The sequence below is a fragment of the Lissotriton vulgaris genome, chromosome 6, assembly GCF_964263255.1.
Source record: "Lissotriton vulgaris chromosome 6, aLisVul1.2, whole genome shotgun sequence".
Lineage (NCBI taxonomy): Eukaryota > Metazoa > Chordata > Amphibia > Caudata > Salamandridae > Lissotriton > Lissotriton vulgaris.
In genome coordinates, this window is record NC_141694.1 from 792,856,070 (window position 1) to 792,874,323 (window position 18,254).

The 18,254-nt window shown below is 49.9% G+C and overlaps 1 protein-coding gene across 1 annotated transcript in view; it reads right to left on the reverse strand.

Annotated features, from left to right (window-relative positions):
* The window catches only part of LAMA4 (laminin subunit alpha 4), a 583,946-nt gene that overhangs the window by 136,664 nt on the left and 429,028 nt on the right, over positions 1–18,254 (reverse strand). The window contains exon 22 of the mRNA XM_086926829.1: positions 2,810–2,955. Within this exon, the coding sequence (XP_086782955.1) occupies positions 2,810–2,955 (146 nt within the window). The remainder of the gene's footprint in view (positions 1–2,809; positions 2,956–18,254) is intronic.

Sequence of the window (18,254 nt, forward strand, 5' to 3'; positions counted from 1 at the left end):
TTTCTAACATTCCAGGCCTTTGCAATTTTAGTTCTCCTTTAATTTTCCTCCATTGTTGAGACTGTTGTTCACCCAAGACACCTTCATCTATTCTATGTACTGCTTAATTCCCCAGCTCAGGTCCTATGAGTATTTGTGGCATCCTGGGGGTCCTGGCCTTGTTTTGGGAGGGCATCAAAGCGAATTTCACTACTAACACAGGTAAGACTGGTTCTATTTAGTACCATACTGATCTACTCCGGGTACTACATTGTATTTACTTGTGGTTTGCTACTTGCCATAGAAAGGCCCCGGGCACCTGACACTTTCCGAAGATGAGTTAAACCTCAACCGCCTCAAGCCTAAGATGAATTCAATTTGAAGCCAAAATTCATTCAAGAGTATCTCGCTCACCCCTTTTCCTGTTTTTACACCTATTCTTACTGTGGGCGTGGTGTTACCTTGGTACACCTGTGTGGGGATTTGGGAATGTCAGGGCTTTTAACAGGTCTGCTCCTGACACTGATACTGATTGCCACTGCACTCAAGACCAAGGGCACACCACTTCTGTTACAGACAGCCTTGGGCTGCAACATTTTTAAAACATTATTCAGCATTCTGTCCATTTGTTTTGCTTGCTACACCATGGAGCTCCCAAATATTGTCATTCAGCATTGATCTTTACAGACTAGCACCACAGACAGCTGGAATCAACTGCAAATTCACAAACCACAACAATAAATGTTAGACCATGAAACATCGGAAGAAGAGTTCAGACTCTGGTTTCCCTATAAATAGTTTTAAAATTAAAACGCTACTATTTCTTAGTGTGTTAGAGATTCATGGACACAGACTTATATGTGTGAGAGATTGCGGCTTTGCTAGAGAGTCTGGTGAGACTTTAGTTATTTCAACGGAATCCCCTTTACTCTTCCCCATTGGAAGTGCATATACATCCATTTCATAAAGAGCTTGGTACTGATGTACCGGTGCGGTTATTTGAAAGGGTCTGATCCGGTTTCTGGGCTACCAAAATCAAGATGGATGTTGTTGAGAGTTTAAAGCGTGTGGCACATGAGCTACAACAGGGACTAACCATAATTCTATCATCAAGGATATCAACCTTAGTTACCCTTCATAACTTTGCACAAATGGCTCTTCCCAACTGGGGTAGCAAACAACACCTTAGTCTATGGGACTAGACTGGGATATCAAAGTTAAAACCGCAGAAAGGATCACCCTCAAGAGATCCATAAACAGGACTCACCAGATTGTGCCAGTTTCAATTCTTTCCAGCTCAGATGTCCCTCGATTTTCTATGCCTGGCAAGGGGATTTTTGCCTCTTCCTAAATAACAGATCTGCAATTCTGTACCATAGAAAACTAGAAACTTGCCCAGAGTATCCAGTCTTCGAGTCCTAAACCTCATCTGTTCCTAAGGCTCAAGATAGTTTTGTGGACATCATTGTGTTATATGTGTTATTTTAAAGGGAGCGTAAAAAGTCCACACAAATGTAGTTTGTATTTGTGCATTCCAGGTACACTGTCGCTTCTTGGACAATCAAGAGAAACCTCTCAGTTTGGCCAGTGCAGTCTGACTGTTTATGTTGTCCTTATTCTCATATAAAGTTTAGTCAATATTTCAATTGACGAAGATTGTACATGAATATATAGACACACTCACTAGGCTGGGCACTGTAAAGTAAAATATGTATTATCTTTTATTTTTTGTAGTAGGACTCAACTATAAAAGTGCATGAGAGTGCCATAAAGATGCAAAAAGAAATAACTGAATGTATCAGCAATGATGCATAATAAAACATAGTAAGAGGCATACCAAAAATGGAAGAAATGCCATGCTGTCATGTACAGTGATGAAAATTTCACATAAAATGTATTTAAACTATAAAGTTTTTATTGACTTGCAGTAAACAGTAATTCAGCCACTATTCTTTGGTCAGATGCCTTGGTTTGAATGTGTTTCACCAAATGGTGGAACATACGACTTTTGTGTTTGGAAAGCTGTGACCATCTAGGTTTATCACATTCCTTCAACACAGATCTTTACGTCTAACTCAGACTTTCTGCTCTTAAATACAAAAATACGTGTGCCAAAATGAACTGTTTTACAGTGACTAAGCTGCTTTGAATTGGATATCAGCAACATACAAATTTTATGTAGCGTGAACACGTCCCAGAGGTATTGAAGCTCTTTACATTGCACAAGGACACACTGATTTTTTTGGTATTTTTTTTAGGCACAGGAAAAATACGTGATTTGCTCAGAATGACAGGATGTTGAGCCAACGCCAAGTTCGAAACTGGTTCCTCAGTCCCAAAGTCGGCAGCTCTGGCCGTTAAATTTTGTGTAACATGCTATGCACTTGTGTTTTGCCTAGAGACACACCTGACTGCAGCGAGGGACAGTTTCACGAGAAAAGTGCCAGTGGACCTATGCAGGCATTCCAAAATCAAGCTTCTGGCTCAAGAATTGATCAAAGCAAGACTTGAAACTTCTCAGCCAAACGTTAGTTCTTTAAAGCAAGGGGGTAATAGCACAAAACGAGTAAAGAGAACTTACTGCTGAGATCAAATTTTTCACATGCAATTTTATTGTTAGTTGTGGGTCAAGACCAAAATATCAAGGAAATGGAGTTACCCAGTGTAGATATAATTCCCAAATTCTATAGGACACTATACTCATGATTGAACAATAGGAACACCATATTGGAAATGTTAGGTTTTGAAAAATAGGCAGCAAGCTAAAACTTGATCGCCTGAACACAACAATTTCACTGATAATAATGCTTTTTGCATAAGCCATAATTACCTTTCAATTTTGACCAGACTGAAGTAAGAAGGCCAGGTACTGACGGGCTTGGAGTCCAAAGGTATCTCGACATCCCCACCTCCTAAGTTGTACACGTACACCAGGTTGTCATTCTTAATTGCGAGGCCCATATAATCTGTCATTGCCTAAAATGACAAGAATTGTGCATCAAGGGAAAACAGTGCTTCTATGGGTAAATGGCCATCATGGAGTATTAAATTACTCCCAAGCCTGAACTCCTGTAAACAGAGGTGCCCAAGGTTTCTGGGAATGGCCATGAGTGGTCTACAACAGGTGATAAAAATATAAGACCAGATGTAGGCTCTGGAATAACATTAGAACATATAATCTCAAGGAAAATGTGACAAAAACATTCGACCAGCTTCCACACAAGTGAAAGAGGCACAAATAGGAAATTAAATTGAAAAGTCCTGGAACAGAAACAATGGGTACAAAAGGAGTGGTGTAAACCTAAACATCATGTAGCCAAGAAAAGTGCTTCCCAAACTTTTTAGAACCACACCCCACGTTTTAGTATGACAAACTTTTGCAACCCAGCTAGCTTTAATGGACATGAGGTGGGCGATTTTGTACTGTAATAGAGCATCGAGTGGTAGTGCATTGTTATTTGCAGACAGCACATTTTCCGTTGAAATGGCCACTAAATTTGCCTAGACATACAGTTTTATAGATAAAGCTATATTGCACACAAATGATAGTGATATGCAGAAAATATGTATTATTTGTGCATCACTAAGTAAAGTGTATTGACTTGTTCTGATCCTACTAAGATCTTTGTTTCCATCATACCTTAGAATTACAAAAACATGTGTTTCATTTTGTTATCCTAACTGCTAAATGTGTGCAGGCCATTCAGAGGTATTTACATTTTTTGTTTTGCTAGGAAAAATTACATACTCTTGCTTTTGTTTTACACTTTATGTACCCCAGCATCATTGTCACATAATTCACTTTATTTTGCTTTCTGTGACTGCAAAGTGAGAGGAGCTTGTTTACACCAGCCTCGGTGTTAAATAAGTATTTGCAATGCAATCAGTCTTGCCTTCGGGATCTTATATGTATTTAGCTATTCAGCACATTATTCTGGGTGCTGAAACATCTACTGTTCTTTAACATGGTAGAAATTAAGCACCAAACTGTGTGACACACCAGGTATGGGAAAACATGGAGAGAAATATTGCCTTTCAGCTGGAAATAGTATAGTCCAAAGCTCTGTTTTTAATATAAAATCAGGGCTTTTGGTGGTCATATCACTAAAAATACAAGATTTGAAAAAAAATATTATTGTCTACGGGTGCTTGTAGAAGACAATATCCATGCACTGGAATCTGGAGAATGTTAAAGTGATTCTGGTATTTTACTGACCTCTGATGGTCGTTTTCTCTCAAGAAAGTTACATAGAGGCACTTGCCAGAAAAATAAAAAAAAGAAAGTCCCTCAGCAGAAAACAATTCTGGTATTTTACTGACTTCTACTGGTCCTATTTTATTAAGGCAGTTAAATAGAGGGAGTTGAACTGAAAAAAAAGTCCACAAGCGGAAGCAGACAAGTCCTAGAGCTGATCTCCAGAGCCCACAAAGTACATACATGTGTAAGTATATACTAATATATAAGTATATACTAAAGTATTTACAAGAGGTCTCGAATGCTCGGCCTAAAAATAAGAAGCAGAAGGCATTGCCTGATATTTGACCTCTGTCTTTGAAGCACCGCAAACGTGACATGTTAAAGCCCGTATTTAAATACATCTTTATTTATTGCCTGGACTTTGGCGACTCACCTCAAATCGTCTCATGACACTCACAGTTTAGGAAGCACTGGCCTAGAGGGATAAGCAGAAGGACCACAAATCTGAAGGTTGTAGTGTCCATTTGACCCGTATGCTGTCAAATTAGAGTTCTCTATTTAAAAAATCTGGTCCTTTATCTTACAATTTTCTTTATTTTTCTGCTTGTACATATCCTGGCACATATAGGTCCTGAAGAATTTCGACTGCAGGACCCATACCCTAGTGGAAGTCGATTTGATTGCATGTTTAAGGCCACCTGCATCATTATCTACAGGGCCACTATGCTTATAAGGCTGACAAACTAACCATCTCCTTAGGAATTTCGAACTGAATTTTGCATAGTACCAACGTGAAACAATAAAGCAAATTCAGGTCACTAGCAGGAAACGAGTAAAGACTTGCTTTTATTTGCAATGCTACCCTGATTTCTAATGATCTTGTTTTACAAGCTAACATCTTTGTTGTGACATTGGGAAATGTCGTGCAGAGATCACCAGAAAAGTAATACATATTTTACAACATGCTTATGTGAGCCCTGAAGTAAAATGGGTTTAACAAGTATGGGTAAAAGAGCAGACTAGGGAGTAATATAGGTACTGAGAGATTAAAACCGCAAATTATTGATTTTGTTGCTTCTACTTTCACTGCCTTGGGGCAGGAAATCCTCCTCTCTCCCTATACCTCTATTCTCTTTCTATTGTAGAATTTAAAATCAGTACAGCCCCCATCTGCACCATTAAGCTTATTTGTGACAGAAAAAAATCCTCAAATGGAAGAGGCACTGCCGCTGAACAGAAGCAAGATTGAGCACAGAAAATGAGAAAACAAGAAGAGCAGGCAGCCAAAAGAAAGTGAAAAAGGACACATTTGAGAAAACATCAGTAAATGAAATAAAAAGAAGTAGGCAGAGGAGAAAGAGATGGTTTGCATCCTACACATTATGTTTCCAGAATAAAAACATTTGGGGATGGGTGGTACTGGGGTACTGTTAAAACTGGGGGTCTCTAGTTGGCAGAGGTAGGTACCTTTGCCCAAGTAGGGACCCTTCTTCCTAGTCAGGGTAAGGGAGTTACACCCCTAAAATAACTCCTGCTCACCACCTTGGTAACTTGGCATGAGCAGTCAGGCTTATCTCAGAGGCAGTGTGTAAAACATTTGCACATAACCAACAGTAATACAGTGAAAAAAACACTACAAAAGAAACTCACACCAGTTTAGAAAATATCCAATACTTTATATATTTTAAAACAAGACCTGAATGATAACATTCACCACACAGTTACCTAAAAACGGCAAGTCTTTTATGTTTTTCTATCTACAACATAAAGAAGAGGGGAATTCAAGTAGCATGGAGCATATCTTGATGCCGGCTTGGGTAAAGACTTGTCAGGGAGATGAAGCTGGAACAGCAGTATTTCCAGTGAAGGGTAAAGGTAGATTCTTTTAATGCCTGCACTCTTCTTATTCGTATTCTTATTTGAAGATTTTTATGTTGTGCTATTATTATACATGTGTCTAGCTTGATGTAGCTTGTTTTATTATTTTCAAATGTCAGTTCTGTGATTGATTTCTGGGCACAGCACTCAGGTATTATATGGGGCCAAACGATGCATAATGTGGTATTCATAATGTATATTCTTTTTTCTTTATCTTCTCTTTTCCTATAGAAGCCTGCCAGACTATGGGGTGGGAGGAGGGCTAGGGGGTTATGATGAACTTTCTCAGTGTAAATTTATGTATTCCATGATTTTATACAAAAATCAATAAAAATCATTAAAAAAAAATAATGCCTGCACTCAGACTGGGATATCCAAATCCAGCATTTTAGCAGTTGTGGGCTGAGTACCTCTTTCTCTAAATTGAGGGAGGGGCACATTGAATTAAAAGACCAAACTCTACATGTAAATGAGAAAGATACTGTTATCACTCACCTTCTGTCCTACAACAAGCATTTGCAATGCAATAGGTCTCACATTATGAAAGTTTGAGCTATTGGTATTGTAAATGACCAATTTTTTATTTGTGTTGATTTTGAAAATAGTGAAATTACTAGATTTGTCATTTACAATGCCAATAGTTTTAACTTTCGCAAATGTGACTCCTGTAGCATTTGTAATGCAATATGTGTTGTATTTACGTGACTTAGATGTATTGATATTACAAATAACAATGGCTTTAAACATTTTTCAATAATGAATACTTAAATAAAAGCTATTGTAATTTATAATGGCAATAGGTTAAACTTTTGAAAATAACTTTTGTGAAGATTATGTTCAGTGTATTTAATTGTGACGAAAATCCAAGAACAGAAGTGAAATATTAACATCTTTTTGTGACATTTGTAATAAAGCTTGAAACATTGAGAGAACATATTTGAACCAGTTTTTGTTAAACGGTTGCACAGATTGATGCTTTGGAGGTGCTGAGTGATGTTGTGGTGGCGACGAATGATGCTGTGGTGTCCCTGAGTGATGCTGTGGTGATGCGATAGATAGATAGATAGATAGATAGATAGATAGATAGATAGATAGATAGATAGATAGAGGGCGATAGAGGGAGGAAGGGCGACAGAGGGAGGGAGGGCAATAGATAGAGGGAGGGCGATAGATAGATAGAGGGAGGGCGATAGATAGAGGGAGGGTGATAGATAGATTGAGGGAGGGCGAAAGATAGATAGAGTGAGGGCGATAGATAAATAGACAGATAGAGTCAGGGTGATCGATAGATAGATAGATAGATAGATAGATAGATAGAGTGATGGCATTAGATAGAGTGGGTGCGATAGAGTGAGGGCGATAGATATAGTGAGGGCAATAGATAGATAGAGTGAGGGCAATAGATAGATAGAGTGAGGGCAATAGATCAATAGAGTGAGGGCGATAGATAGAGTGAGGGCGATAGATAGAGTGAGGGCGATAGATAGATGGATAGATAGATGGATAGATGGATAGATGGATGGATAGATAGATAGATAGATAGATAGATAGATAGATAGATAGATAGATAGATAGAGTGAGGGCGATAGATAGATGGAGTGAGGGAGATAGATAGATAGATAGATAGATAGATAGATAGATAGATAGATAGAGTGAGGGCGATAGATAGAGAGAGAGGGCGATAGATAAGATAGATAGATAGATAGATAGATAGATAGATAGATAGATAGATAGATAGATAGATAGAATGAGGGCGATAGATAGAGTGAGAGTGACAGATAGATAGAGTGAGGGCGATAGATAGAGTGAGGGCGACAGATAGATAGAGTGAGGGCGACAGATAGATAGAGTGAGGGCGATAGATAGATAGAGTGAGGGTGATAGATAGATAGAGTGAGGTGGCCTCATGGTGGACGTGGTGGTGGCCGTGGTGGTGGTAGAGGGCATGGTGGTGGACTTGGTGGACTTGGTGATGGTGGACATGGTGGATGTGGACGTGGTAGTGGTGGACATGGTAGTGGTGGATGTAGTGGTGGACGTCGTGGTGGTGGATGTGGTGGTGGATGTGATGGTGGTAGTGGATGTGGTGGTGGTGGAGGTAGATGTGGTGATGGTGGATGTGGTTGTTGTTGGTGGTGGTGGACGTGGTGGTGGTGGACGTGGTGGTGGTAGACATAGTGGTGATGGATGTGGTGGACGTGGTGGTGGTGGAAGTGGTGGTGGTGGACGTGATGGTGGTGGACGTGGTAGTGGTGGACGTCGTGGTGGTGGATGTGGTGGTGGTAGTGGATGTGGTGGAGGTAGATGTGGTGATGGTGGATGTGGTTGTTGTTGGTGGTGGTGGACGTGGTGGTGTGGAGGTGGGTGTGGTGGTGGATGTGGTGGCGGTGGACGTGGTGGCGCTGGATGTGGTGGTGGAGGTGGTGGTGGTGGTGGAGGTGGTTGTGGAGGTGATGATTGTGGACGTGGTGGTGGTGGACGTGGTGGTGGTGGACGTGATGGACATGGTGGTGGTGGCTGTGGTGGTGGTGGACATGGTGGTGGTGGACATGGTGGTGGTGGACATGGTAATGGTGGACGTGGTGGTGGTGAATGTGGTGGTGGTAGATGTGGTGGTGGATGTGGTGGTGGTGGATGTGGTGGTGGTGGACATGGTGGTGGTGGACGTAGTGGTGGTTGATGTGGTGGTGATGGAGGTGGTGGTGGTGGACGTGGTGTTGGTGGTGGGTGTGGGGGTGGATGTGGTGGTGGATGTGGTGGACATAGTAGTGGTGGATGCGGTGGTGGTGGATGGGATGGTGATGGTGGGTGTGGTGGGGGTGGGTGTGGTGGTGGTAGAGGTGGGTGTGGTGGTGGTGGACGTGGTGGTGGACATGGTGGTGATGGACGTAGTGGTGGTGGATGTAGTGGTGGTGGATGTAGTGGTGGTGGATGTGGTGGTGGTGGATGTGGTGGTAGTTGTGGTGGACATGGTGGTGGAGGTGGGTGATGTGGTGGTGGTGGACATGGTGGTGGTGGACGTAGTGGTGGTGGACATGGTGGTGGTGGATGTAGTGGTGGTGGATGTGCTGGTGGTGGAGGTGGTGATGGTGATTGTGGACGTGGTTGTGGTGGTGGTGGACATGGTGGTGGTGGAGGTGGTGTTGGGTGTGGTGGTGCATGTGGTGGTGGATGTGGTGGTGTTGGTGGTGGACATGGTGTTGGTGGTGGACATGGTGTTGGTGGTGGACGCTGTGGTGGTGGATGTGGAGGTGGATGTGGTGGTGGTGGTGGATGTGGTGGTGGTGGACGTGGTTGATGTAGTGGTAGTGGTGGATGTGGTGCACGTGGTTGTGGTGGATGTAGTGGTGGACTTGGTGGTGGACTTGCTGGTGCACGTGGTGGTGGTAGTGGATGTGGTGGTGGTGGAGGTAGGCGTGGTGGTGGTAGTTGATGTGGTAGTGGCATCATGGTGGATGTGGTGGTGGCCGTGGTGGACATAGTGGTGGTGGACATGGTGGTGGTGGACATTGTGGTGGATGTGGTGGTTGTGGACATGGTGATGGACGTGGTGGTGGTGGACATGGTGGTGGTGGACATGGTGGACATGGTGATGGTGGATGTGGGTGTGGTGGTGGACGTGGTGGTGGTGGAGGTGGGTGTGGTGGTGGACGTGGTGGTGGTGGACATGCTGGTGATGGACGCAGTGGTGGTGGACATGGTGGTGGTGGATGTAGTGGTGGTGGATGTGGTGGTGGTGGTGGACGTGGTGGTGGTGGTCGTGGACATGGTGGTGGATTTGGTGGTGGTGGTGGTAGTGATGGTGGACATGGTGGTGGTGGTGGGTGGTGGAAGTGATGGTGGGTGTGGTGGTGGTGGAAGTGGTGGTGGTGGAAGTGGTGGTGGCGATGGTGGACATGGTGGTGGTGGACGTGGTCGTGGTGGATGTAGTGGTGGTGGATGTGGTGGTGGTGGATGTGGTGGTGGTGGATGTGGTGGTGGTGGTGGAGGTGGTGGTGATTGTGGTGGTGGTGGTGGTGAACGTGGTGGTGGGTGTGGTGGTGGATGTGGTGGTATTGGTGGTGGACATGGACGTGGTGGACGCGGTGGTGGTGGACGCAGTGGTGGTGGATGTGGTGGTGGTGGTGGACATGGTGGTGGTGGATGTGGTGGTGGTGGAAGTGGTGGACGTGGTGGTGGTGGTGGATGTAGTGGTGGTGGATGTAGTGGTGGTGGATGTGGTGCTGGTGGATGTCTTGGTGGTGGTCGTGGACATGGTGGTGGTGGATGTGGTGGTGGTAGTTGGGGTGGACGTGGTGGTGGAGGTGGGTGACGTGGTGGTGGTGGACATGGTGGTGGTGGACGTAGTGGTGGTGGACATGGTGGTGGTAGATGTAGTGGTGGTGGATGTGGTGGTGGTGGAGGTGGTGATGGTGATGGTGATTGTGGACGTGGTTGTGGTGGTGGTGGACATGGTGGTGGTGGAGGTGGTGGTGGAGGTGGTGGTGGGTGTGGTGGTGGATGTGGTGGTGTTGGTGGTGGACATGGTGTTGGTGGTGGATATGGTGTTGGTGGTGGACGCTGTGGTGGTGGATGTGGAGGTGGACGTGGTGGTGGTGGTGGATGTGGTGGTGGTGGACGTGGTGGCGGTGGATGTAGTGGTGGTGGTGGATGTGGTGCACGTGGTGGTGGTGGATGTAGTGGTGGACTTGGTGGTGGACTTGCTGGTGCACGTGGTGGTGGTAGTGGATGTGGTGGTGGTGGAGGTAGGCGTGGTGGTGGTAGTGGATGTGGTAGTGGCCTCGTGGTGGATGTGGTGGTGGCCGTGGTGGACATGGTGGTGGTGGACATGGTGGTGGTGGACATTGTGGTGGATGTGGTGGTTGTGGACATGGTGATGGACATGGTGGTGGTGGACGTGGTGGACATGGTGATGGTGGATGTGGGTGTGGTGGTGGACGTGGTGGTGGTGGAGGTGGGTGTGGTGGGGGACGTGGTGGTGGTGGACATGCTGGTGATGGACGCAGTGGTGGTGGACATGGTGGTGGTGGATGTAGTGGTGGTGGATGTGGTGGTGGTGGTGGACATGGTGGTGGTGGTCGTGGACATGGTTGTGGATTTGGTGGTGGTGGTGGTAGTGATGGTGGACATGGTGGTGGTGGTGGGTGGTGGAAGTGATGGTGGTGGGTGTGGTGGTGGTGGAAGTGGTGGTGGCGATGGTGGACATGGTGGTGGTGGATGTAGTGGTGGTGGATGTGGTGGTGGTGGATGTGGTGGTGGTGGATGTGGTGGTGGTGGTGGAGGTGGTGGTGATTGTGGTGGTGGTGGTGGTGAACGTGGTGGTGGGTGTGGTGGTGGATGTGGTGGTATTGGTGGTGGACATGGACGTGGTGGACGCGGTGGTGGTGGACGCAGTGGTGGTGGATGTGGTGGTGGTGGTGGACATGGTGGTGGTGGATGTGGTGGTGGTGAAAGTGGTGGTGGTGGACGTGGTGGTGGTGGTGGATGTAGTGGTGGTGGATGTAGTGGTGGTGGATGTGGTGCTGGTGGACGTCTTGGTGGTGGTCGTGGACATGGTGGTGGTGGATGTGGTGGTGGTAGTTGGGGTGGACATGGTGGTGGAGGTGGGTGACATGGTGGTGGTGGACATGGTGGTGGTGGACGTAGTGGTGGTGGACATGGTGGTGGTAGATGTAGTGGTGGTGGATGTGGTGGTGGTGGAGGTGGTGATGGTGATTGTGGACGTGGTTGTGGTGGTGGTGGACATGGTGGTGGTGGAGGTGGTGGTGGAGGTGGTGGTGGGTGTGGTGGTGGATGTGGTGGTGTTGGTGGTGGACATGGTGTTGGTGGTGGATATGGTGTTGGTGGTGGACGCTGTGGTGGTGGATATGGAGGTGGACGTGGTGGTGGTGGTGGATGTGGTGGTGGTGGACGTGGTGGTGGTGGACGTGGTGGTGGTGGATGTAGTGGTGGTGGTGGATGTGGTGCACGTGGTGGTGGTGGATGTAGTGGTGGACTTGGTGGTGGACTTGCTGGTGCACGTGGTGGTGGTAGTGGATGTGGTGGTGGTGGAGGTAGGCATGGTGGTGGTAGTGGATGTGGTAGTGGCCTCGTGGTGGATGTGGTGGTGGCCGTGGTGGACATGGTGGTGGTGGACATGGTGGTGGTGGACATTGTGGTGGATGTGCTGGTTGTGGACATGGTGATGGACATGGTGGTGGTGGACATGGTGGTGGTGGACGTGGTGGACATGGTGATGGTGGATGTGGGTGTGGTGGTGGACGTGGTGGTGGTGGACATGCTGGTGATGGACGCAGTGGTGGTGGACATGGTGGTGGTGGATGTAGTGGTGGTGGATGTGGTGGTGGTGGTGGACATGGTGGTGGTGGTCGTGGACATGGTGGTGGATTTGGTGGTGGTGGTGGTAGTGATGGTGGACATGGTGGTGGTGGTGGGTGGTGGAAGTGATGGTGGTGGGTGTGGTGGTGGTGGAAGTGGTGGTGGTGGAAGTGGTGGTGGCGATGGTGGACATGGTGGTGGTGGACGTGGTCGTGGTGGATGTAGTGGTGGTGGATGTGGTGGTGGTGGATGTGGTGGTGGTGGATGTGGTGGTGGTGAACGTGGTGGTGGGTGTGGTGGTGGATGTGGTGGTATTGGTGGTGGACATGGACGTGGTGGACGCGGTGGTGGTGGACGCAGTGGTGGTGGATGTGGTGGACATGGTGGTGGTGGATGTGGTGGTGGTGGAAGTGGTGGTGGTGGACGTGGTGGTGGTGGTGGATGTAGTGGTGGTGGATGTAGTGGTGGTGGATGTGGTGCTGGTGGACGTCTTGGTGGTGATCGTGGACATGGTGGTGGTGGATGTGGTGGTGGTAGTTGGGGTGGACATGGTGGTGGAGGTGGGTGACGTGGTGGTGGTGGACATGGTGGTGGTGGACGTAGTGGTGGTGGACATGGTGGTGGATGTGGTGATGGTGGAGGTGGTGATGGTGATTGTGGACGTGGTTGTGGTGGTGGTGGACATGGTGGTGGTGGAGGTGGTGGTGGAGGTTGTGGTGGGTGTGGTGGTGAATGTGGTGGTGTTGGTGGTGGACATGGTGTTGGTGGTGGATATGGTGTTGGTGGTGGACGCTGTGGTGGTGGATGTGGAGGTGGACGTGGTGGTGGTGGTGGATGTAGTGGTGGTGGACGTGGTGGTGGTGGATGTAGTGGTGGTGGTGGATGTGGTGCACGTGGTGGTGGTGGATGTAGTGGTGGACTTGGTGGTGGACTTGCTGGTGCACGTGGTAGTGGTAGTGGATGTGGTGGTGGTGGAGGTAGGCGTGGTGGTGGTAGTGGATGTGGTAGTGGCCTCGTGGTGGATGTGGTGGTGGCCGTGGTGGACATGGTGGTGGTGGACATGGTGGTGGTGGACATGGTGGTGGTGGACATGGTGGTGGTGGACATTGTGGTGGATGTGGTGGTTGTGGACATGGTGATGGACATGGTGGTTGTGGACATGGTGGTGGTGGACGTGGTGGACATGGTGATGGTGGATGTGGGTGTGGTGGTGGACGTGGTGGTGGTGGAGGTGGGTGTGGTGGTGGACGTGGTGGTGGTGGACATGCTGGTGATGGACGCAGTGGTGGTGGACATGGTGGTGGTGGATGTAGTGGTGGTGGATGTGGTGGTGGTGGTGAACATGGTGGTGGTGGTCGTGGACATGGTGGTGGATTTGGTGGTGGTGGTGGTAGTGATGGTGGACATGGTGGTGGTGGTGGGTGATGGTGGTGGGTGTGGTGGTGGTGGAAGTGGTGGTGGTGGAAGTGGTGGTGGCGATGGTGGACATGGTGGTGGTGGACGTGGTCGTGGTGGATGTAGTGGTGGTGGATGTGGTGGTGGTGGATGTGGTGGTGGTGGTGGAGGTGGTGGTGATTGTGGTGGTGGTGGACGTGGTGGTGGGTGTGGTGGTGGATGTGGTGGTAATGGTGGTGGACATGGACGTGGTGGACGCGGTGGTGGTGGACGCAGTGGTGGTGGACGCAGTGGTGGTGGATGTGGTGGTGGTGGACATGGTGGTGGTGGACATGGTGGTGGTGGACGTGGTGGTGGTGGAATTGGTGGTGGTGGACGTGGTGGTGGTGGATGTAGTGGTGGTGGATGTAGTGGTGGTGGATGTGGTGCTGGTGGACGTCTTGGTGGTGGTCGTGGACATGGTGGTGGTGGATGTGGTGGACATGGTGGTGGACGTGGTGGTAGACGTGGTTGTGGTGGACTGAGTGGTGGTGGATGTGGTGGTGGTGGATGTGGACTTAGTGGTGAAGGATGTGGTGGTGGTGGACGTCTTGGTGGTGGTCGTGTACATGGTGGAGGTGGATGTGGTGGTGGTAGATGTGGTGGTGGTGATAGTGGTGGTGGTCGTGGTGGTGGTGATGGGTGGTGATGGGTGATGGAAGTAGTGGTGGACGTGGTGGTGGACATGGTGGTGGTGGACATGGTGGTGGAAATGGTGGTGGACATGGTGGTGGACGTGGTGGTGGTGGACGCAGTGGTGGTGGATGTGGTGGATGAGGTGGTGGTGGACGTGGTGGTGGTGGACGTGGTGGTGGTGGTGGACGTGGTGGTGGCGGATGTGGTGGTGGTAGATGTGGTGGTGGTGGACGTGGTGGTGGTGGTCGTGGACATGGTGGTGGTGGATGTGGTGGTGGTGGATGTGGTGGTGGTGGTGGATGTGGTGGTGGTAGTGGTGGTGGACATGGTGGTGGGTGGTGGACGTGGTGGTGGTGGACATGGTGGTGGTGGACATAGTGGTGGTCTATGTAGTGATTGTGGAAATGAGAGTGATGATGCAGTCAACCATTAGTGAGCGATGGGCGGGCTGTAAGACCCATGTATGCTAACAAAATGTCTCATAAGCAACTGCAAATGCGCCGTCTCAGGAGAGACCTAAAATACAATTTTCTAAACGTAAGCACAGGTAGGATAAGGTAACCCAATCTAAAGAATGTTACAGAAGCTGTTCTCCTTTGAGGGACCAACATGAGAAGAACAAGCATTGGCAAAGCCAATCGGCCATACATTCAGATTATTTGTGGTGGTGGTGGACATGGTGGTGGTGGACGTAGTGGTGGTGGACATGGTGGTGGTGGATGTAGTGGTGGTGGATGTGGTTGTGGTGGAGGTGGTGGTGGTGGTGGTGGAGGTGGTGATTGTGGATGTGTTTGTGGTGGTGGTGGACATGGTGGTGGTGGAGGTGGAGGTGGAGGTGGGTGTGGTGGTGGATATGGTGGTGGATGTGGTGGTGTTGGTGGTGGACATGGTGTTGGTGGTGGACATGAAGTTGGTGGTGGACGCTGTGGTGGTGGATGTGGTGGTGGACGTGGTGGTGGTGGTGGATGTGGTGGTGGTGGACGTGGTGGTGGTGGATGTAGTGGTGGTGGTGGATGTGGTGCACGTGGTGGTGGTGGATGTAGTGGTGGACTTGCTGGTGCACCTGGTGGTGGTAGTGGATGTGGTGGTGGTGGAGGTAGGCGTGGTGGTGGTAGTGGATGTGGTAGTGGCCTCGTGGTGGATGTGGTGGTGGCCGTGGTGGTGGTGGTGGACATGGTGGTGGTAGACATGGTAGTGGTGGACATTGTGGTGGTTGTGGACATGGTGGTGATGGACGTGGTGGTGGTGGACATGGTGGTGGTGGACATGGTGATGGTGGATGTGGGTGTGGTGGTGGATGTGGTGGTGGTGGAGGTGGGTGTGGTGGTGGACGTGGTGGTGGTGGACATGCTGGTGATGGACGCAGTGGTGGTGGACATGGTGGTGGTGGAGATAGTGGTGGTGGACGTGGTGGTGGACGTGGTGGACGTGGTGGTGGTGGTCGTGGACATGGTGGTGGATTTGGTGGTGGTGGTGGTAGTGATGGTGGACATGGTGGTGGTGGTGGGTGGTGAAAGTGATGGTGGTGGAGGTGGGTGTGGTGGTGGTGGAAGTGGTGGTGGCGATGGTGGACATGGTGGTGGTGGACGAGGTGGTCGTGGAAGTAGTGGTGGTGGATGTGGTGGTGGTGGTGGTGGAGGTGGTGGTGATTGTGGTGGTGGTGGTGGTGGTGGAGGACGTGGTGGTGGGTGTGGTGGTGGATGTGGTGGTGGATGTGGTGGTATTGGTGGTGGACATGGACGTGGTGGACGCGGTGGTGGTGGACGCAGTGGTGGTGGACGCAGTGGTGGTGGATGTGGTGGTGGTGGACATGGTGGTGGTGGACATGGTGGTGGTGGACGTGGTGGTGGTGGAATTGGTGGTGGTGGACGTGGTGGTGGTGGATGTAGTGGTGGTGGATGTAGTGGTGGTGGATGTGGTGCTGGTGGACGTCTTGGTGGTGGTCGTGGACATGGTGGTGGTGGATGTGGTGGACATGGTGGTGGACGTGGTGGTAGACGTGGTTGTGGTGGACTGAGTGGTGGTGGATGTGGTGGTGGTGGATGTGGACTTAGTGGTGAAGGATGTGGTGGTGGTGGACGTCTTGGTGGTGGTCGTGTACATGGTGGAGGTGGATGTGGTGGTGGTAGATGTGGTGGTGGTGATAGTGGTGGTGGTCGTGGTGGTGGTGATGGGTGGTGATGGGTGATGGAAGTAGTGGTGGACGTGGTGGTGGACATGGTGGTGGTGGACATGGTGGTGGAAATGGTGGTGGACATGGTGGTGGACGTGGTGGTGGTGGACGCAGTGGTGGTGGATGTGGTGGATGAGGTGGTGGTGGACGTGGTGGTGGTGGACGTGGTGGTGGTGGTGGTGGTGGTGGACGTGGTGGTGGCGGATGTGGTGGTGGTGGATGTGGTGGTGGTGGACGTGGTGGTCGTGGACATGGTGGTGGTGGATGTGGTGGTGGTGGATGTGGTGGTGGTGGTGGATGTGGTGGTGGTGGTGGTAGTGGTGGTGGACATGGTGGTGGGTGGTGGACGTGGTGGTGGTGGACATGGTGGTGGTGGACATAGTGGTGGTCTATATAGTGATTGTGGAAATGAGAGTGATGATGCAGTCAACCATTAGTGAGCGATGGGCGGGCTGTAAGACCCATGTATGCTAACAAAATGTCTCATAAGCAACTGCAAATGCGCCGTCTCAGGAGAGACCTAAAATACAATTTTCTAAACGTAAGCACAGGTAGGATAAGGTAACCCAATCTAAAGAATGTTACAGAAGCTGTTCTCCTTTGAGGGACCAACATGAGAAGAACAAGCATTGGCAAAGCCAATCGGCCATACATTCAGATTATTTGTGGTGGTGGTGGACATGGTGGTGGTGGACGTAGTGGTGGTGGACATGGTGGTGGTGGATGTAGTGGTGGTGGATGTGGTTGTGGTGGAGGTGGTGGTGGTGGAGGTGGTGATTGTGGATGTGTTTGTGGTGGTGGTGGACATGGTGGTGGTGGAGGTGGAGGTGGAGGTGGGTGTGGTGGTGGAGGTGGGTGTGGTGGTGGATGTGGTGGTGGATGTGGTGGTGTTGGTGGTGGACATGGTGTTGGTGGTGGACATGAAGTTGGTGGTGGACGCTGTGGTGGTGGATGTGGTGGTGGACGTGGTGGTGGTGGTGGATGTGGTGGTGGTGGACGTGGTGGTGGTGGATGTAGTGGTGGTGGTGGATGTGGTGCACGTGGTGGTGGTGGATGTAGTGGTGGACTTGCTGGTGCACCTGGTGGTGGTAGTGGATGTGGTGGTGGTGGAGGTAGGCGTGGTGGTGGTAGTGGATGTGGTAGTGGCCTCGTGGTGGATGTGGTGGTGGCCGTGGTGGTGGTGGTGGACATGGTGGTGGTGGACATGGTAGTGGTGGACATTGTGGTGGTTGTGGACATGGTGGTGATGGACGTGGTGGTGGTGGACATGGTGGTGGTGGACATGGTGATGGTGGATGTGGGTGTGGTGGTGGATGTGGTGGTGGTGGAGGTGGGTGTGGTGGTGGACGTGGTGGTGGTGGACATGCTGGTGATGGACGCAGTGGTGGTGGACATGGTGGTGGTGGAGATAGTGGTGGTGGACGTGGTGGTGGACGTGGTGGACGTGGTGGTGGTGGTCGTGGACATGGTGGTGGATTTGGTGGTGGTGGTGGTAGTGATGGTGGACATGGTGGTGGTGGTGGGTGGTGAAAGTGATGGTGGTGGAGGTGGGTGTGGTGGTGGTGGAAGTGGTGGTGGCGATGGTGGACATGGTGGTGGTGGACGAGGTGGTCATGGAAGTAGTGGTGGTGGATGTGG